The following is a 22099-nucleotide window of genomic DNA, read 5'->3' as shown; positions in this document are numbered from 1 at the left end:
CTGAGTCACCAGTAGATTCTGACTAACACTCCTCATCCATTATTTAAATGAAGCTCAAATCACTCAGACATTGGAGATGGCTCCAGAGAATCATGCCATTAAAAATGTGCCCACATCAATAACCTTTCTCAGATGATGCAGAACGTGTGAAGGAGAAGCAGTAGAAATCAAGGCAGATGAATGTGGTGTTAAATTACAGCATAATAAAGAGCACCTCAGAGTTCATGGTAATAGGTGCAGTGCCTTCATAATTCTGGAGTTTTAGGGAATACACAGGAAAAGAAATTCATGCAGCATTTGGTCCAGTCTTTTAGAGCAGACCACACACTTGTAAGGAATCTCGAAGAATATTGCATATGATTTAATTCTCTTTTTAATGGACACCAACAGTAGGAAATGCAAATGATTCTTAGGCAAGTAACTGTTTAAAGGGTGATAGAAAAGAGAACTTTAAAGCAAAATAGTTCTCCAATCTAAGCAATTCAGAACTGGACTAAGTAAAACTGAGAAGTACAGATCCAAGCAAACACTGCAGTTACTGGAACATGCAGCCTACCCACGCTCGGTGCCCTGTGATGAAATCCTGAACCTGGAGAGAAGCACTGGAATTCCCCTTGGAGGAAAAAATACCTCACATCTGAGATACAAAACAGCTGGAAAGCTGAGCAGGAAGCCCTGCAAATTGGGGCTGACAGAGCACAGCAACTTTAATCTGGTTCCAAAAAAAATGCTGAAAGGAGGGACAAATTTTACTTCCTTCCAGCCTCAATCCTGATTTTGGGAACTATCACTCAAGACCCACATCTGCAGCCATTCCACGTGTAAAGGCAGATCCTTTCTGCCAAAGAATTAAGCAGGGCCATCTTTCTTTATTTTTAAATCATGGCCAGGGAAGGTGCAGGTACAAGTACCTCATGGTCAGAGATTCATTTGGGGTCTGGGAGATCCTGGTGTCACTTCCTCATCTGTTAGAGAGGTCTCCAGCCAACCACTCACACATCCTGCGCACCAGAGTTCTTCTTACAGGAGCATTTTCCACCTCTCCTATTTGAACTGCTCCACCTTGTAGAGAGGACTACTAAATCAGTTAGCCAGTGAGCACAAGAAGGACCACAGTGTTGTAACGGAGGGAAGGAGGAACTCCGCAAGCTAGACCCTAATCCCAAGACCGCTTCTATGTTTTACCAAAAGACTACTTCACTAAACTACTTGGCTAATGTGTCATGCTTCCTCTTATATTTTTGGCCCCCTCAAAATTTCTGAAGTTCTTTGTAGTATAATGGCTGAGTTACACCACTGCTACCATCACCACTGTTTGGAGAACATGGGCTGGCCATCAACCATCACAGTCTGGTCATGTGAGTTAGGTGTAGACTCCTCGGCTCTCCAGGAACAGGAAGGTCACAAATGGCAAGCTTCACAGAGTTTACATGCTCCCAGAGTTAGCTGGCAGTTTAATCAGAGTCTTCGTGATATTAATTTTAGTCCTTAAGCTCAATTTTAGTCTTGTCTTAGGCAAATTTTTATTGATCTAACCAAAACTGCCCAGTTTTGAACATTTGAACATCCATCAAGTAGAAGTCAATAAAAGCTTCATTAAATGCAAGAAAGCTGGGCAATTCTACTGTTCGAAACCAATATGTTTATATTTAAATATTCTTGGCAGAAAGATAATACTGCTTATCACTCAAGTTTCTGAAGTAACTGTCATCAAAACTTCTTTCTATGATTGCATTCTACAGAGTGAATTGACCTCCTGCCTAAGACCTGAGGAAAAAAGCTGCCAAAGTTCTTCAGCAAAAAAAGACCTTGTAACTGAACTAATTACAATCCTCAAAAGAGCAAAACTGGTGAGATACAGAGTGATAAAAAAAGCTTGCCCTCAACTAACAGCTGTACTCGCGTGATTCTGGCAAAGTTAACTTGAGCTTTCAAAGGTTAAATGAGAGCAAGTGGACCATCCATTCCTAAGTTTCCAAAACACACAGAAGCCATCCATTGCAAAGCTAAGCATCTCACCAACCAAATTACCCAATTCATAGAAGACTTCCTGGTGACTTAGTAAATGATATACTGACTTCTGAATTACAAAGGAAAATAAGAAACAGCATGTTTTATAAACTTAATTTATACTCACCAGTAGGAAAAAAAAAATGAGGAAAATTACATTCTACTGACTAAAGACTGTTTTATTTCTACAAGATGCATGACTTTACTATCATCAGCACTGGCATTCATGCAGGCTGGAAATAAAGTTTTGCCAATACATGCATCAGCCATTTTTAGCAAAAATCTGGGCTGAAATCCAAAGAAATTCTGCCTATGGTTTTAACCCCACAAATCTCATGCTCTTTACCTGAGCTCTTTGTGCCTTTCATAATAGGGTCACCTCACTTGCATGTAGCCTTGAACAACATGACATGAGAGTAATACTGAAATTGAGTAATACGGAACCTCTACTTTTGGACTTTATCATGCAACATGCTGAGCATTTAAGCCTGAATGTAACAAATTGCTTTTAATTCTTAGACTGTATGGATTTTAGGAACTGGCTTCTGTACTTTGCACAACAGGGTCTACATTACTGTTTGACAATGCACATTGCTATATGCAAAACAGCATAGCTAGTTATAATATTGTAGCAGAACTTCTTGGATATCCCTGTAATAAAAGGCTACTAGAAACTCCAGAAACTCTTACACACCCATTGTGATTTCCTTTAGTTTTTGCTTTATTGCACACAGATCTGGGACAGAGTTGTATTGGCACAGGTTCCTCTAAAACCACTGCCCCAAATCAGCACCCCTCTTCTGAGCTTGCAACAGGAAAGCAAATAAATGAAGCCTATTTGAACTGAGGTGGTATGGTGTGGCTTCATTTCTCTAACACGTTTGAATGTTAATGAAAATAAGGCCATGGGGTTTACCCCCTAGCCAACACTAAAAATGCACCCTTCATCTATTCCTCACACCACTTAACAGCTTGTATCAAAGCAACTAACTTTGGAAATATTTCCCACTCTTGGTGTCAATGTTTTATACTTTGGAAGTACCTTTTAAGTTTGGCTTTGCCCTTACAACCTTTTACAAAAGCTAGGGGCAAGACTAATTTTCTTTAAAAAGTATTCCAATGGAAAGAGAGGTTATAAATAAAAAAAACAGTGTTGTTTTATTGCCATTCAAAGGTTATGAGACTATCACTTTTAAATTGCAACAGACTGCTGACCCAGCACAGAAAAAAAAAAACCAACCCAAAGTAAGTCTTATTAATAATAAAGGGTACCATGAGAATTTCAGAGATACATGTATTGACATCATGTATCGACACCATGTATCAGACCTTGTTATTACAGCAGGTGAAAAAAAAAGACCTAAAGTTTCTAAGTTGACAGTATGCCATTACCAGTAAAAAGGTGAGGGTTTGCAGGTCAATGCTATGAATCAGCAAACAACTGCATAACAAAACAGCACACTGTATAGATGCTTTATACCCCAAATCACTGCATTCCTGTCTCTACACATAAACTCACAGAGTTTTAAGTGCTACATTAGTCCCTTTGATAAGGCAAGAATTCTTTGGCAACCACCTAGGATATTTTTATTTAGCAGAGAAAGATATAAATGAGATGCTTAACACAGGATAAAATAGGGCAGGAAGCCAACTTACTCCAAAACAGAATTACAATCATAATAAAACTTTAAAACTGCTACTGACCTTGTCATAATATGTGCAGGTATTTCCAGAGACAGGAGCAAATCAAGATGATGACTTCAACACAGCATCCCATTCAGCGATGCTCAATTAAGCTGTTAATTCTTTCAGCACAAGCAGCTCTGGATGTAATGTCTTTTAGCTTGCTGCCTGCTTCTTCGTCTGAATTAACTACTACATTTTAGCCTTGACAGTTATTTTCAACTCCATGACCCATTACAGCGAAATCCAAGCCTCTGGTTCAGAGAGGATCTGGGGATGGGGGTGGGCAGGGAGGCCGTCTCTCTGGGCTGTGCTCAGACATTAATTCCTCAACAGCACCAGATGGCTACAGCTAACCTTTACCAGCTTAATCTTTTGCCATTTTGACTTCTGAGTGCTGCCACCGAGCAAACAAAAAATGGGACAGAGAAGAGGTTCAAAAGATGCTGAATATTGAAAGCCAATCCCCCCAACTGCTTAAAAACTCACGAGCACTGCTGAATATTTTTCAAAACTACTCTACAGAAGCTCTGGCAAGCTGGTTTGCAAAATTAATGGAAAGCCATGTTATTTCTGAGTCTCAGTAACAGACTCATGCATCTTCTATTGCTTTGAAAAACTTCAGATTAATAAACTGAACAACAGCCAACGTGAAGCCTCCAGTGATTTCAAAGGATGATGGATCTGTCCTACATTGCGCTTCCCACTTGGATGGGTAAGAAAAAATTTTCAATCCTATAGAAATCTTTGAGATACTGAAAAATAATCCCCATCCCAAATCAGGAAGAAAAAACAAAACCCTGGGTTCTTTAATTAAAAAAAAAAAAAGCATACATTTTAAAATCAGTCCAAAGTCAATCAAAATGCTTCATGAAACAAAGAGATCTTTTGTGTTCCTTCTCTAATTAGCTGACACTTCAAAACAAGGTTTCATTTGTTGTTTAAAAAAGTTAAAAGATTTCATTCATTCATTTCATTCATTCATTTCTTAAAAGATACAATCACAGGCCAAGGTCTGTCCCCAGGAGGGAAGCTGTTTCCCCCGCGTGCCCACATGCCCTCAGTCCATATAGCCCCATAGCCAGGACCTAACCCAGAACCAAAGGAGGGTCATGGAGCAAGAAGTCTATAATCTATTTCACCTTGTTCTCAGATTTAGGCAAAATCCACATGGCTCAACCAATTCCGCTATAAAATGTCACTAGCAGGATTCAAAACTAGTCAGAACCAATTACAAACCCCGCTGTGAGAAGACAAGGAGAGAAAGTTATAGTAAATCCAATCGAGAGATAACAGGATGGTTTCTCTAGGAAATTCAGCATCCCCACTGGAGAGACCACACCAGAATTGGGCCATATCCCTCTGACCCTGACTACTACCTCTTCACAACAAGCAAGAGATGACAGCTCCTCAGGAAAGTGGGAACCCTCCACACATTTTTTCTGCCTATTTTTTGTGGTTCCATTTCACCCAAACATCCATTATTTCATCTAATTAAAGGAGTGACTCTACATTAAGACCTGCTTGCCAAGGCAGTGGAAAAGATGGTGTATTGAGTATAAAAGACACTCACATCTACAACATAGCTTGTAATCAATGCTTACTGCCACAAAAGGAAACTTATAATCCTACAAAAGACCAGATCTGAAACACAGAAGAATGCTTCAAAGACAAAAATCCAGTACTGAAGGGATCTTTTTCACTATTATTGCATAATCTGGAATTATTTTTAAACTGTTTACATGCCAGTATCACGCATGCAAAGTGCTGATCTGCGTTAAACATTTTCCAGCAAGCACACAGGATCTTGTAAAGGACATGCTGACAATTTTAGGTACAGCCATGCAAAGTGACCAATTATCACTAGAGCCATTGGAAATTTTCTATTTAGAAACACTCTTAACCTGCAAGGAAAAAAACATTTGCTAATGCAAACCTGAAAGGAAAAAATACTAAGTCCTGATGGAAAAATGCTCTGGACTCCTGCCTTTTTAAGGGGCTCCAGAACTGAATTACAAAAAACAGACGCTTCCAAAGGCTTTAGCTCCACACTTACACAATCGTTTCTCTATCATTCAGGATAATGGGGGAAGAGGGGACAGAAAAGCCTCAAATACTAGAAACACTGAGACCCAGCAGTCTTTAGTGGGCAGTATCGCAGGTGCCAGACTGGCCGTGTGAAGTTAGCTGGCTGGCTGTTTGTCTGTCACAGTCAGCACTAAGCTGGAGCTGAAAAGCTCTACCAGATCTGAGCAGGCTCCTGCATTTGTGTGTGTGCCTCCCAGACCCCTGGGAGTCTGGAAATTACTTGCATTGCCCAAGAAGTTCAAATGAAACTGAGCTGGTTACTCCTATTTTGCTGAAATACAAAAGAGGCTATGCAAAGCCATTACAAGGCAATGAACTTAGAGAGAGCACAAAGAAATACACACTGGAATATGACCATCAGAGCAAACCCAGAAAACCAGCAGGGAAATCACACTGGAAAGCACAAGGTAGCTTTGGGGTCACTAATGATACCTGCAGCTATCCAGGGAAAAGGAACAAGGGCTACTGCATGTGACATCCCGTGACACGTCTCTTCTCTTGTGCTCTGCAGGTGGACAGCTCTACCTCAGACACCATGCTGCCCACAGGCTGTTTTTAAAGTGCATGCACCACTTCCACTGCCCTTGGCTACACAACTGGAAGAGGGGCAGCAGGACTGCAATCCTCACCGCAGAGTCAGAGCGGAGGCAGCTCATCAGCACCATGACTGGGCACCCCTTCCTCCCACCTGGGCTCTGGGGGCTGCATACTGTGTACTGATAAACTCTACACAAATCCCCATCTGGCTGTGCATACCAGCATGGAAGGCTCCCATTGCTCCACAATCCACCTCTTGTTTCACCCTCTCTGTTTATAAAGCTTCCTTAGCAGCAACAGGCAACACCAAGACAACCTCCACATCCCAAACAAATGGCAGCAGCTGACAGCAAACATGGGGCTGCTGCCTCCTCCTCCTCCTCCTCCTCCTCCTCTCTCTTCTCCTTCCGACTTTTCACCAAGTGGCTGGGTACCAAACACAAGCAGGCAGCCCTTTGCTAATCCTGCCATCCCCAGCTTACTAGCACAACAAACTGGGCCGTTGTTGATGACAGTGATGGTTTTACTCTCTCCCCTGAGTACAAGTGTCAGGCCTAAGCAGCTTCACGTGCACACATTCACCCTTGCGATCTGTAGAAGCATTCAAAGCATCAGTGGCCATAACACATGTCTCAGTGGTCAGATTGTCTTGTGAAGGCACCATCATCCCTGGCAGACACACTAGTAGCCTTTGGGCAAGGAAGGAAAGGGATGGGGATGACCTCCGGCAAGCACAGGACAAATGCTGGCTCTTGCAGTGATAGGGGATGCCCCGCATCCCTCACGTACTGCCCTCTTTGGGGTACAAAGGATCAGCAAAGACCACAGAGAACACTGATGATGTTAATTTCCACCCTCAAGGGAAAGAGATTGAGGGAGCTGAGAGAGCTCGAAATGGCTAGAGAGCCATTTGCTGTCTTGAAAATACAAATGACTCAGCTCTAAGTGAAAGTTTCTATTTTTGTCCTTTGGCCTCAGTCATTTGGTTGCAATCCTACAGCTTGAATCATTCAGAAATATGCCTTTGCATGCAAGGCCAGCTATGCCACTCTTGCTTTCCAAATTTTAAATTGGAAGATATACATTAAGCACTCAGAAGTATGACTACACTTTTGGATTTTCTTTGTGTTCGTTTCCAGGCATAGCTGGAAAGAGAGGATTATTAAATGATGAAAGGTGTCTCTAGTGAGACCATTCTTGTCCAACTGAATCAAATATTATAGCCATGAAACCAAACCAAGATTTGAATTAATTTGAAACTTCATAAAATAAAATTTAATGTCTAACTTTGGTTTCTTTTGAAACTTTTTTTCCCCTAGTGTTTAAGCTTTCATCAGAAGGGAAAAAATTCCATGCATCAATGTTTTATCTCTTTCAAAGAAATAATTTGCTCAACATTCTTCTAAAAAAAAAAAGGTCATTAATTATTCACATTGGGGAAGCACCAAGTCATGGCCAGCCCCCTTCTGCTACATCCTCCTTAGACGTATATTTAAAGCTATCTTTAGAAAGAAGAAAAGGCTTTTAGCCCCAGCTGTGAGAGGCTACATCTGGAAGAGTTTAGGGAGGGACTCCCTGTGTGTGTTTGAGGGGAGGACGGGCCCAAGGTCTCTGCTCAGGTCTCTTCTGAGTCCGAGTCCTCTACCGGCTCCGCCAAAGACACATCCAGCAATTCCACAGCTGTCTGAGTTGAGAAAAGCAGCTCCTAAGCTTATGTTTCACTTTAATAACAGAGGTAAACACCCTCCTAAACCAAAAACCTATTTACAACTCTCCAACCCAACTGCTGCTCAAAAATAATAGCACAGAAGCAGCCAACATCTGTCTCTCCAGCCCCATGAAACTCCATGGATACCACCAGGAAAGACAAGCCCCAGCAGGGCTTTCAGAGAAAGCTGATGAAAGTGGTAGGTTGAAGCTCATAGCTGCTCCATCAGGTCCCCTTGGCCCACAGCAGCAAGCCCAGTTCTCCATCCCTCCATCACATGGCAGGGGTCCTGAGTATCTCCTGTCACCTTCATGGCCACCAGTGTCCCTCCTCCCTTCCCCAAGGAGCACAGCAGGTTTCTTACGGAACTTGGACATATCAAGACTTTGGAAAGGCTGTCCTGAGAGGAGGAAAAAAGGGAAAGCAACATTAAAAAGATACGTAAAATACCTTGCACGACTCCAGTTTGTCATGTTCAAGGAAGATTAAGACAGTCTGGAAGATGTGGAGAAGATGAATCGAAGAAATGGACACTCTAATTACAAGACTACAGATGAAAAGAGCTTGGCTTGTTGAGTCTAGAAAAATGAAGGCTGGACAGGGATGGGAGTACTGTCTATAAATACATCCAGAGGGAGACACCAGGGAAGGAGAAGAGCTATTTATGTACAGGGTATGAATACATTTTGGCTGCCAATTAGAAGAAACTTTAAAACATTGGAGAAATGAGGCTTTGGAATAGTCTTCTTGAAAAAGCAGAAGCAACAGACAAGTCAACTTGCTTAAAACAGGTCTTGCATGAGGTTTAGGCATGTGAAACCAAGACACTGACCCACGCACCCCTTCCAGTCCTACGGCCTGTGTTCCCACGTTACGCACATGCAGAAGTTAACCCAGCTACCAAGCACTAACAGCTGTAACACTTGACACAACAACCGTTTCAGAGGCTACTTCGAGGTAAGTTTGTAAGGGAGAATACCTTTTATCAAACAAACTGACAGATCTAGGAGAAAGCAGACACATCTAAGGGAAGAAGTCTTTCAAGACATTTGAGGGGGTAAACACCCCATGCAGCAAAATCCAAGCTTAGTACTTGTTAGGCACATTTCAATGTGTTTCGTTAACTGTGTCTGCTAGCCTAATAAAATACCTTACTCTTTGCTATCCTCACTTCTTGTTTACTACCAACACAACAACAACTCTAGATTAGTTTTAGGTAAAAGTGTTGCATGCAGAGGAAAAGGAAATGCAATCATTGGATATGGTTGGCATCAAAAGAGTTGAATGGGCAATTTGGCAACAGCAGAGCCAAGAGAAGTGCAAAGCTGGGAAGAGCATCAGAGGAAAGAGATGAATATGACAGTCTGGAAAAGAAAAAAAAACAAAACCAAAAACAAAACAGTGGAGAAAGCAAGGCTCCACTCCAGCTTCTACTGAACTCCACCAGCTTCCATGAGAGTAGAAGCAGATCCTCCGAGATGCCGGTTTCTAGGACAGCATATCTCAGACAGAAGATAACCTTAACAGCTGTGTCTGGAGCAGAAGAGAAAGCCTGATGAAAAGACCGCTGCTGTCAGCCAAGACAGTGCTGGTCCCGAATCAGGCTGTGTAGTGATGTGCTGCCAAAGCTTTAACGGGGGCTACAAAAAAAAACAACCAACAAAACCTTCCCTCACTTGTGACAAAGCCTACAAGCGGCAGAAGTGGCTGCCTTTGCAGAGAGGGGGAATGGGGAGGTACTTCCCTTTTGTCTTCCTGATGTCTGGGAATATCAGCATTCATTTCAGTGGAGGGAGGACAAAGACTCTGCCTGGGAGGATGCTATGAAGGTACATGCTGTGAACCTGCTTCAGCCCACAGCATTTTTAGATGGCTGCTCCAAGGCAGAGATGGCAAAATTAGGTGAGGCACGTTTCACCCCCTTCCCAACGACCTATGATGAACTCTGATCCACTGCATCTGAGAACCTGGTCCAATCCATGCAAATGACTTTGATTTGATAGCCTTTATTTCCACCCTGCTATCGTGTGAAAGGTCCGAGGTGCAAAACATCAGAGAACTGTGACCATGATAACAAGCCCACTTAAGGAGCTAGACCTTTTATTGAAGCTACATTTGAGATCTGAAAAGGGATCTTGTCCATTAGTGTTACCAAAAAAAAAAAAAAAAAAAAAAAGAATGCTCCTGTTTGATGTAAAAATAAAAGCATTTTCAAAGGCTCTTTGATGTGCAAGACAGAAAGAGATGCAGGCAGATTCTGGAGGAGGTCTTGTATTCAGCAATTACCAGCACTCTTTTTGAATCTTACTCCCCAGACAGAATTTTTATATAAAGTAGATAATCACACTGCAGAGTGCATCAGTTCTAAACCTTGTGGCTTTTCAATTAAGCAGCAATAACCTCTAGTCAAAATACTCCTTAACCAAGATGGGAATGAAACAAATAACCCCAAAACCAACTAACTGCAGGTGAAGCAATTCCAAAGACATGCATGCTTTTAATAGATTTCATTTTGAGCTCTTCTCGGGTAGCCATGCCAGTTTTCCAAGCGATATTCTGATCATTAAAACAAGCAGTGATGTAACTTCCACAGCAACCACAAACATACCAAGAATATTTGAGCTAAATTTATCCAGACTTCTTGTTTGAATCACTGCTTTGGTTCGCTAGTTTTCCATGATTTTCAACTATGCACAGAAAAGGCGTTGTGGACAGCCTAGGACTGAGCTTCCTCCAGCAGTATCCAAAATGCCAACCTTTATGCTTGGAAGCCACACATTGACTATTAGAAACGGAATTAAGCTGCTCCTCCAGCTCCTAACCCCACCCTGCTCCTTTCACCCTTCACCTTCCTCGTGCCCTTCCTGTAGCAGACTGACCCTTTCCCTCATCCTTGGGTGATACAACATGGGGCTTGTCTTTGTGACCGAGAAGTTCCTGAAGCTCACCACAGATCTGCCGCCCTCCCCAACTGGAGAGGGTGAGCCAAAAAAGACAGGACCTGCACCAGATTTCCCACGGCTCTGCAGCTCCGTGGCAGACCCTCCAGCCTGTCTGGAGCAACACATCCCACCACTGCAAGTACCCATACCAGGAAAGCTCAGGCTAGGAAAGGCTGTCTAGGCACCTCCACCAGCAGGTACACATGTCCCTGCAAAAAATACACAATCTACAAAGACATCACTGGGTTTCACCCTGTCTCCCAACACACACAGGGTGGCTAAATATCGTACTGGGAGGGACAGAGTATTTGCAAAAACTGCAGCATAACCCCGAAGATTTTACTGTAGCTACTTCACTACTGTTCAATGGGAATCTTTTTCAACTGTTATATTTTTTAACATGGTCTGAATATGTCCTTGCTGACTCCATTTCAGATTCATGATCAGACTCACCGAGTTTGCCTGCATGTAGCTGTACGTGTTTTAAGGGCAGTTTGTAATTTCTGAAAGCACACTTTTTTCTTTAAACCAGAAACTGGCAAGCACCAGAGCACCTCTGCCTGCTTTTTTGAAGGTTGAGGGCCTTCCCTAATACTTAAAAGACTTCTTTTATAAGTCCTCCCTCTAAGTAAGAGCAAGGCACAAATTGAAAGCATGGACACACTTCTGTTGTGAAACTATCAGCAGCTTACATAAAAGGGCTGCTGCTGTGGTGATACATAATCATGCAAATAAGCAATTCCTGACCCACTAATGAGCACACAGACTTGGATTAAGGAAAGGAATTAAATATCAGCCTAACTTGATGGAAAATCTGAAACAGAACCTATTAAGAGACAGACTTCACCTATACAGCAGACTAGGAGCTGTATGGTATAAAATCTATACCCGACGCCCTCATCTGCAATGCAAACATTTCCTCCCAGTTAGCTGCCTTCTGCCAAGCAGAAGCTCTCGCAGCCCCTTTATCGATCAGAGAAATGAAAAACAAACAAACCGCAGACTTAATGCTGTAAGGATCCCTGAAGATCTGATCCCAAGCCTGTTATGTCAGTGCAAAAACTTTAATTGGTTTTGGATAAGGCCCCCATAGGCTTTGGAGACGATAAAAAAATAATATTCATAGCACTTTCTTTAATGCAAGTATAAAATCGCCTGCAACATCACTGACAAAACAATAAATCAATTACAGACCTGGTAAAGACTGAGTTGGTGTGAACACTATCAATTGCTTTTTCCCACTGAAATGGAGGACAACGGTTCTGTCACCACAATGTGGACCCTCACCTGACAGCTACCTTATAATCACACATTACTAACGTTGTTAAGGAGTCCCTGTGTATAGGTTCTAAGGGCAAAGGATTTTCTGTACCACCTTATCTTTGTTTTTTTCTAGGCTTCTTGATAGAGTTGTCATAAGTTACATTTTAATGTAATACACCACAAACACATTTTAACTGAAAGGTGAAAAAATAAAGAAATAAAGCTGTATAGCAGCAGATAATATCAGATACAGCTCAGATAAAGATCAATGTTTTACTACTGCCTGTAAATCAAACTGGCTCTCAGGTTGGACTCTCTGCTCAATTAGCTACCCAAGGTCTGCACTGCACCGCTGGCACTCCCAGCAGCTCTGCCCTCCTTGCTACAGCCCTCAAGTTCAAGAGCACACTGGCTTTGATGGTGTTTATCGGGAAAAAGCTGGTCCTGCCACTACTAAGACCTAAGTGCTCCTTTATACCTTCTTGACCCCAGAAGGACACAGCACCCACAACCCAAACTCCTACTTCCCACACGGACTAGAAGTTTTCAAAGGCAAATGCCTCTGTTTCAAAATACAAGGGACATCTTCTAAGTTTATGTCTGAAGAGCAGTGCTTAGTACCCAGACTCTGAAAACCAGCTCAGAGTGTCTTAAATTAGGCACCTAATCGTAAATGCCCCAGTATTCACTGCTCTTTTTGGAAATCCAGGCTGGGTTCTGTGAGATGGTGCAACATGCGGCTCTGCTACAGTCTGTACAGGAGAGCAGGCTTAACCACATGCATTTTTGTTGCAGACCAGCCTTCCACATTAGCTTTTGGCCCCATGTGAGATTGTACCACTTCTGTATGAAGTAGGTATTTGAATATGTTTAAAAATACAAGCCTATTACTGCTTTACTAGTGTACTTCCTATTCCTGCCTAGCATTTCCTACTTCTCCTTCTGCAGGACATTATGCAGTAAGACTAACTCACATAAGATACCCGGGGTTTTTTTGCTTGTAGGAATACTTTCAATTTGCTGTTTGAACTCAAATTAACTCACAGCTTAACGAGCAGGAAGAAAAACAGAAGACCTTCAAGGCTCATTTAGTCTGAGTATATAGAACTTCAAGCAACCAACACACTTTGCAGGTCTCTAGTGCTCTGTGCACTCAGATCACCTCCCAGATGCTCTCCTTGTCCTTCTCACTGCCACGCTGTCACAGCAGACTCAGGGTAATGTTACTACAGGGTAATGTGTGGATGGAAAAAGCAGGACAGAGGGTGCAAGTACTTTATCCCTGTTATACAGCACAACAGGCCACAGAAGGGGCTAAGACAACATGCCCCAAGACCTAGCTGCTGGCCCTAGTCCCATGCACACAGCTGATGTAAAGATTTTAGGGTTTACATGGTGAGTTCACGAGGAACAAAGCGATATCAGTGGTGCTGCCAACACTGATTTTTCCTTCCTCCTCTATTCAGCAGGAAAGATTTATAAGCAAAGATATTCACACTACCAAATGCAAGTTCCTGCTGTTCACATTTAAGGCAACAAAATCAACTGTGCAGAACTATGAGGAAACGACAGCAAAGATCTCATCTGGAGGCTATGTACATGCACAGCCATGAGCAGGTGAGCTCTGTCTGTTTTTATTGCTACAAAGAAGTTACAGGTTCTTCCTGTAGACTTTTATTTTTTAAGTGGATTTTACACTGCCAGACTGACAGCCTGGAAGGCTCGGGTTATCCAGTAAGTACAAAACAGAGAGCAAGCGCAGAGTTTGCCAAAGTTTCCATCCCTCCACCTACGGTCCTGTCACCTCCTCAAACTGCCACCCTACGACGAAGGCCTTGGCCACATTTGCAAATGTCCTGCCCTCATGCAAATAGGGGAGTTGATGCTGGATGCACAAAGCAATGTCCCAGGAGAATTAGCCATTTCATTTGCTATTAGCTAACCTCAGACTGCCACCATTCAATCTGTTGTGAAACTTTCCATATAAAATGGCACTAGCTCCTGAGCAGTCCCTCTTGTTAAAATGACTCTTCAGCTCTTCCAGTTAAGGTCCTCTGACTTGCACTGGAGACTTCTACGATTCAGGAAGTGGTGGTGCAGGCAGCAGCTTTCCCTCTGAGTCAGTACTGAGCTAAGCCACGGCACAGACAGGGTTGCAAAGGTCACTACCATCGTGGGTAGCTTCTTTCTGATAAAATATAAAGTCCTGTGAGCTGCAGGGTCACCACGGCACTTCTGAAGCACAGCTTTAAGAGCCTCTGGTCTACTCCAAATACCAGCTCAGGTCATTATATTCTGGTTACTTGTTTGCTCCCTCATTTTAATAGTTAGGTCTCTTTCCCAGGCACACTGCACATGTCTATCTGTGCTTCCCTGGACAGTTGAAAGTCACCAGCTTACAACAGATTTGCCTCAAAAGAAGTTGTAAAGGTTCATTTAGTTAATATCTGTAAAGCTACTATAAAATTTCAAACAATTATCACTGGCATCATTGTCCCTAATTATGTAACATTATATACATTACAGCATAACACCCCTTTACAATGCTTATTTCTTGATTTAGCAGGACAGAAGAGACACCCTATGGTGTGTTTGAAAGATAATCCAATTCCACCTCCAAGACACACACAAATGGCATATGAACGCTCTGTGACTTTGAATAAAATCCTCAATAAGATAGCGATAAGCTCTTTAACAAAAGTACCCTTACATTTCAGAAGACAATGATTGCTTTTCTACATCTTTGCTGAACTGTCTCCTAGAAATTCATTAAATCGTAGCTGTAAAATTGCATAAGATTCAAAGAAACTAACCAGCCCGTAGAAAGGAGATGAATCTCTCTTCGGTTCTAGGCATTCATACAGTAATATCTTTGGGCTTCCATTGTATTTCCTACAAGATTTATATTATGTCACTTCCATTATATTATGTAGAGCTCTTTAACCAAGTTTTAAAAAAAAACAAAACCCGTGCTTCATGAGAGACTGCAGCCACCCCCGTAACTCTGCTCGCTTTCTTTCTTTTAATTAGGACAAGATGCATAAATCTAGGAGAGGGGAAGCAGGGTTTGAAGAGGCAAGGGAGATGGTGACTGCACCCAAAATGGAGCATTATTCTGCACTCCAGTGACAAATCCTCTCTGTGGGCCAGGAGGTGCTCACTGGCATCACTGAGTCAAGCCCAGCACCATCCCCAGAAGGTAGACAGGGTCCAGTTCTGAAACACAGCTCGCCTGCTGTCAGGGTAAGTGGGCATCCTGCTGGGATACAGGCAAGATCACTGCCGCAGCCAAGAGGAATAGCTTAGGAGACACAGGCAGTAAGGTGAGCCCTTGCATCATGTTACATTTGCTAATTAGAGTCAATGATACTGTGAAACTATTCTCCACATGAAGACCTAGCCAAATGTATAGCTGTCAGGAATAAAAAGCCCTAAAAATCTTAAGGATTTCAAATGATCAAGGCACCAGGCGCACACGGTACCCGATGGAAGATGCCTCCAGCACTGTGCTGGCCGTAACATCGTGTTGATCCAACTGACCCGTCACAGAGCCACAAGCACCACCATGCTGTTTGTTAAACCCCTCACATTCACACGCCTGTCCTTCCTGCCCAGACAAAAAAGACTCCAAGCTTTGTGAGCACTAATGAGGTCACTGGCATTAAAGAAATTATCTGTGATCTCACTCCACTTCCCAGTGGTTCCCATTGAATGGAAGCAGGAGGCTGCATCTAGATTGTTAAAAAATGAGCGTAAACAATAGGTTCAAATGTGGAGGCTGAATGAGTCACTGCATTGCTGCGTTCACGCTGTGTAACAGGATCCAAATGCAGAACAAGGACCAGCTAACTTAGGGAGTGGACCAGCTAGCTAATGACAATTATTCTTGGCAGGACTCAAACAATCCCGAAATAAAAATGAGTTTAAACATGTACAGTATGCTTACAAAGAGCAAATCCACCAGGGCAGTCCTGGATCTTAGACTTTCCTAGGATCCCTTTGCCAGTCTTCCAACACTGTTTATCAAACAAAATAACCCAGACATGCAAGTATAGAAGAGTTACACCACTAAGATTTGTATGCTTCCAGTTAACCAGTTTAACTGAATATATTTACATAATAGAAACATGCAATAAAGTTTCTCAGAAGAAAAACTGAAATCACAATGTAGAAAATAAACCTTTTTCACTTTTCACTTCCTTATTCACTCATAAACTGATTTGTTTATTTACTGTATCCTTAAAAAGTGAGAAAAACTTGTTAAATCACTATTGCAGAACAAAAATTTAGCAATTCTTAACACTTGGAATCACTAGCGCAGATTAAAATTCTTCTCATGGTTTATAGCTTAGTATTCAAGTGGTGATAATTTCTTCCAGAGAAAAACTGAGAAGATAGAATTTAAGAATTTAAAGAACATTCAGTAACCAAATGCTCCCGATTATTATAGGAAGATACAATTCTAATTAACAAAAGCAAAAGCAAACAGAAAAATCACTATCACAGAATAAGCAGAATACATACAGAGAAAGGAAAGAGTTCCCAGAGCTCCCTGTGACGCTGGTGAGAAACGTCTTCAAACAAGATAAGGCAGCCTCTGAATAAACTATCAGGTTTTGCTTCATAGTTGCTGATAAAATCCAAAATAAGGCTGCAAAAACATTAGCTTCTACTGAAGCCTGCTTACTCACTACAAAGCGTCAAACACACCTTCATCCCACACTTAAAACGCAGATGCTGCCTCCTAATGAACTGCTTGTTGCAAGGGGGGAATACCGTTATACAATAACCAGAAGGCTATTTCTTGATGCAGAAATATAAATGGGTTTTGACTCAGAGAAATGCAGCAGTGCCTAGGAGGTTTAGGTTTCAGCAATAAAAATCATCCAAAAATAATTTGGATGTTTGGAAAAAATTAACAGGAAGCAACCTGAAGCATATGTCCCTTCTGAAAGAGAAACTTCCATCTATGGATTTATTACATTACATAAACGCAGACCTTCTAATCTAGCTCAACAATAAATCACTGCAAGCCACTGAATCAAAGCTGACAGTAAAACTGGAGCAGGTTAATATCTATTCAGCCTGAGAAACGATGCTCTGATTTTAGCAGCTTTCATACCCTGAATACAAACTGCATCAGTGGCTGGGAACATATTTGCATTCACACGCTGAAAAAGCACAGATCTTGTAAAACATATTTAGGAACTGGTGAGACGTGATACATATATTGACTAATTCTGTAGGCCTTTGGAGAAAATTGGTCTTCAGAGAAATACTATTCTTATCACCTGAGCAGTTCAATATCATTCTTCTTGGAAGTAAAATTCTTGTTCTACACTTTAAATTTTCAAAGATTAGGGCTCAAATCACTCAAAGATCTTTCATATATTTAATATTTCATAAAAACTCAGTGGCAGTTGGCTGCTGAGTTCTCTTAAAACCTTTTGCTCCCAATCTGAACAGGAAAGAAAAGAAATCCTCCTATTTACCATTTTGCGGATCCATGTTGCTCTCTCTGCAAATAGCGGATTCCTCAGTTCCCACACACCAGTACATTCTGGGTCACAGTTGTGAAGATCCAACAGACAAACTTTCTGCAGCACTTAAAATTGAATACTGTTGTCAAAGCTGAATGATCTCCGTCAAGTAAATGCAGGAGTAGAGCGACTGCTAGTAAGCACCATCCCGAAGAAACATCATTTACTCTGTTTAAAAATAAACAGCAAAACAAATTAATCGTTCTAGTATAGAAATTGCAAGATGCTTATTCCTCTGCACTCTAACACAGCTGTCTAAATATTACTTTGCAGAAATGCACTGATCATCCCATAAATACAATTATTTTCATAATAGCTTTTTAAAGAGTGTAATGTGAATTAATGGAGGATACTAACAACGTCTCCACTATAGAAAGATAATGTTCCCAATTTTTCTCTGCCAAAGCTGCTCAGTCTTTGGGCAGAGGGTGTGGGGGGTGGGCAAGGGTCACAGCTGCAGTTTCAGATTCTCCACCAGCTAGTGTAAAGGCAGAGCATTGAAACCATGCAGTGCAGCTGGAAAAATCCTAAATGCAACCTCAAAACCTTTCCCATCCACAAAGAAGACTGTGGCTTTTGTAAGACTCCACTGTGAGAAACTGAAAAATACTGATGTGGTTACTGAGACAATCCTCTGTAGAAAAGAAAAGAGAGCTAAGAGAAACACACCAGCTTCTTTCCCCTTTGCCCAGTCCTTTTAGAGAGCTCTACTACCCTAGAAGCATCAGGCTTCTTCAAGCATGTTCAGGGAAGCAAATCAGGCCCTTAGTAGCTCTTAAAGGTTGGCTTCTCCTGAACTGTCTTGCATACTAGCCGGCAGAAAACTGCACAGCTCAGTCTCCCGAAGTATTTCCAACTCTGTACCTCTTCAAAGCTGCATACCTGTAATTTTCTTTCTTTTACTACATCTTCCACAGAGGTTAAAACTATGGGTGAATTTGCAGTGTGTGCCCAACCAGTATCAGTGCTCCTTCATTCTCTGTTTTTGGTTTCAGTCAGTAAACACCCCTCAGAGGTAACATGGTGCCCCTCACCTTTGACTCTTACTAGTTTTTTCTCATGTCTGGTGTGTGATGCTGAAGTTTTGATTGGAGGCTCCAATTCGGCAAAGCATGTAACCCACCTCCCACTTTGGCCAGCAAGACCGAAGAATATCCCTAACTCCCCCTGAGCAGAGCTGGCTGGCTTCCTGAGTTGGGATCAAAGACCAAGGAGAATATAAAAATACACTGATCCATCACCACTCTCAAGGAAGCTTTCTGCTCCTCCCTTGCTACATAGGGTTTTAACCACCTGCTGACAACATTAAAAATCACTGCATGCTACATCAGTTGTTTCTAGGCAAATATTTGAATTTTAGGTGCATTTAGAGCAAAACTCAGCTTCTGATGACCCTTACTTTGCAGTGCCTGGAAGCAGGAATCAAAACTCACACCCCAAGTACTGTGTACGCCCCTGCACCCTGCAATCTGGGTGCTGGGTGCTGCCACAGACTGCGGTTTGGTTCTTTGGAGTTTTTCAGAGGTGGAAAAAATAATTTGGGTGCCATATGGCAAATAATGATAGGGACTGAGAGATCTGGGCCAGGCGACATGCGAGCACTTTCACACACACGCCACAGCTGAACACCTCCTTTGCAGCACGATGGCTACAACTCCAGATGGATGCAGATGCCTGAGCTGCCGAGCATCCATCCCTCCCTCCACATCACACACTGCAGCAGCAGCTCACCTCCCAGGTCAGGCCCTGGCAGCTCTCACACCCCAATGCAGCAGCAGTTCGGCACATGTAAGAGGCTGAATTTGGCAGCTTTCACCCACACAAGGAGGGGAGGCTGTGGGCTGCTGCAGGAGGCTGAGATGGAGGTGGTCCCTAAGCCCAGATCCAGCCCACAAACTGGTGAACTGGGCCATGGTATTGGAGGACCGGATTCTACCCTGGAATGTGCCAAGTTCCCACCGGAGTCAGCTTGGCTCCTGAGCAGAGCTTCCCTTGGCCATGCTGGCAGGCATGGCTGCTGCGCTGGGACCCCATATCTCTGCCACGCTGTGGATGGGATACCACAGACAGAGGTGTCAGGGCGGCTCTCACACCTCCCAAAAGCTGTTCAGGTTGTTAACTCTGAAAACGGAGGGGATGTGATGCTTCCAGCAGCTGCCTCCCCTGCACCCTCACTATAAAAGCACTGAGCAGCTACAATAAGAATAAATACTTCCCCATGCAAAGACCAACAGACTAGTTCTTTTTAGCAGATGCTGGTTTCTGAAGCATTTCCTTGCTGTATGACTGGGGCACACCGTGTGCACTCACAGCAACTGTACAAGAAACACTGAATGGGGGGTCAGTGTGGACCAGTGAGGCTTGAAAACCATCCCACTCCTGACTTTCAGCTTTCTACTCGGCTTATTCCCCAGGCTGAAACTTTCCTCATATATAATGAAAGGAAAAAACTTTCAGGAAAAATAATAGTGTGGGTTTTGATAATCAGTTCCCTTTAACTGCAAGTAGGACACTAAATGCTACAGCCATGTGTATTACTGCCACACAGCACCCATGTAAGCAGTATTCCCTATTTCAGGACCTTCGTGTATATAATTAAAAAAACCCTACAGTGCTTTTACCTTAAGAAAGATACACTCAACTGTAACACGTGCAAACACCACGTTTTAATCTGATTTAGGGAGAGGGATCCTGTGGGCTCGTCAGAATCTCATTCAGGAGGAGGACCATGCAGAATGCACCTGAATGCTGATTTACATCCCGTTTCACACATTCCCGGTTTCTCTCCTGAGACCTGCTGCTGCCAGCTGTCAGCATCCCAGCACCTCTGACAGTGCCTGTACCATCCCTAGCACCTCCTCTCCACTTTGCCAGACCATCCAGTCTCACCCCGTGCATTGTGCCTAAACACAGCAAGGCACCCAGAAACACCACGGTTTGCCTGAGATCGCTTCCTGATTCACAAGAAACCTACCAAAACTTTAGTTCTTTGCTCAAATCACCTACTGTTTCCGAGAGGCCCATCTGGGGCTGAGCACTGTGATAGGTATCACCACGGATCTAGAGAGGCCCATGACACCATCGGGATGGAAATGCGCTGCGGGCTGATCTCCCTGCCATCACACAAGGCAGGGTGAAGCCAGACCTGGAACCGGCACGGCCTGCCTGGTGCCCGCCTGGGGACACCCCAGCTCGGCGGGACAGGCATCCTTCATCCTTTGGAGAGCTCTGCACAGAAAGCAGCTAAACCAGCCCCTTTCTCCCCCGACCAAAGCCGCCGGCTGAGGAGAAATAAGGCTTTACACCCCGATTCGGGATGTCTCCTAAGCCTTTCTAGTCACTGTTCGGTGGCCGCTTGTCCGTCAGCTCAGCCAAGGGGCTGAGGGCCGCGCTAGGGCCCCCGCCAGGGCCGGGGGAGCCACCCCCAGCCAGGGTCGGGGCTGTGGAGTCCGGAGGGAACAGCTCCCAGCCCTGCCCGCGGCCCCGCTTACATAAAACCTAGTTTTTCCTTAGGGCGAGTCTCGAGTGTTTCCTCTCCCCGCCGGGCCGGGGCAGCCGGGCCGGGGCAGCCGCTCTCACGCCTGCCCGTGCCGGGGAAAGGAAGGCAGCGCCGCCGCCCTGCGCCCGCTGCCCCACAAAGTTCCCTCCGAACTTTTATTTTTGTAAAGAAAAGCTTTCTTTCCACCCCGCCTTTCTCCACATGAAAAGCCCCGACGTGCCCCAGCAGCCCCCCACCCCGCCGCCTCCCCTCACGGCGGGACAGGTGCCCGCGGGGCGGCCAGGCCGAAGCGGCAGCAAAGCCACGGTACCTCCTGCGTCCAGGGGCTGGCGGGGTCCCTGCCGCCGCGCCGCCGCCGCCGCCGCCTCCTCCTCCTCCGGCGCCGGCCGGCCGCCCGCCCGCCTCGCTCTGCGGCGCGGGAGGCGGAGGGAGGGAGGAAGGAAAAGGAGCGGGGCAGCGGCGCGGCGCCTCCTCCGCCACCGGGCCCGCCGGCCCGCTCAGGGCCCGCCCGGCGCTTGGCGGGGCCCCGGCCGGCCCTGGCCACGGGGGGGGGCTGCGCCTTGCCGGGGGCGGCTGAGTGTGACAGGCCGTGGGCCGCAGGCCTCGCACGGCCCCTCGCCTTCCTCCCGAGGGCAGGCCTCTCCCGCTGCCCGCCACCGTGCCCTGGGCATGGAGCCCGTCCCACTGAGAGGGACGTGGAGGGAGACCGTGAGGAAGGGCACAGGGCAGCCCCACTCCCGGGCTCCTTCCCCAGGCAGGACCCACACACTCATCAGTGACTGGTGTCCGCCTGCTCCTCAGGCAGTCCCTACGTGGGCCTACGCTCTTT

At 44.3% G+C, this 22099-nt stretch overlaps 1 protein-coding gene across 3 annotated transcripts in view; it reads right to left on the bottom strand.

Moving 5' to 3' along the window:
• LRRK1 (leucine rich repeat kinase 1) overlaps positions 1–21648 on the bottom strand; it is an 83514-nt gene extending 61866 nt beyond the window's left edge. For 2 of the 3 annotated variants that reach the window (XM_049811678.1, XM_049811681.1), the window contains exons 1-2: positions 21581–21648; positions 17724–17939 (exon numbers count right to left, since the gene is read on the bottom strand). In XM_049811678.1, coding sequence (XP_049667635.1) covers positions 17724–17790 — 67 coding nt within the window. In that variant the 5' untranslated portion in view covers positions 17791–17939; positions 21581–21648. Of the gene's footprint in view, positions 1–3714; positions 3961–17723; positions 17940–21580 lie in introns of those variants that run through there. The other variant, XM_049811679.1, reaches the window with a different exon arrangement.
• Positions 21649–22099: the final 451 nt, after the last annotated feature.

This window comes from Accipiter gentilis, chromosome 10, assembly GCF_929443795.1.
Source record: "Accipiter gentilis chromosome 10, bAccGen1.1, whole genome shotgun sequence".
NCBI lineage: Eukaryota > Metazoa > Chordata > Aves > Accipitriformes > Accipitridae > Astur > Astur gentilis.
This window is presented reverse-complemented; position numbering and strand designations above follow the sequence as displayed.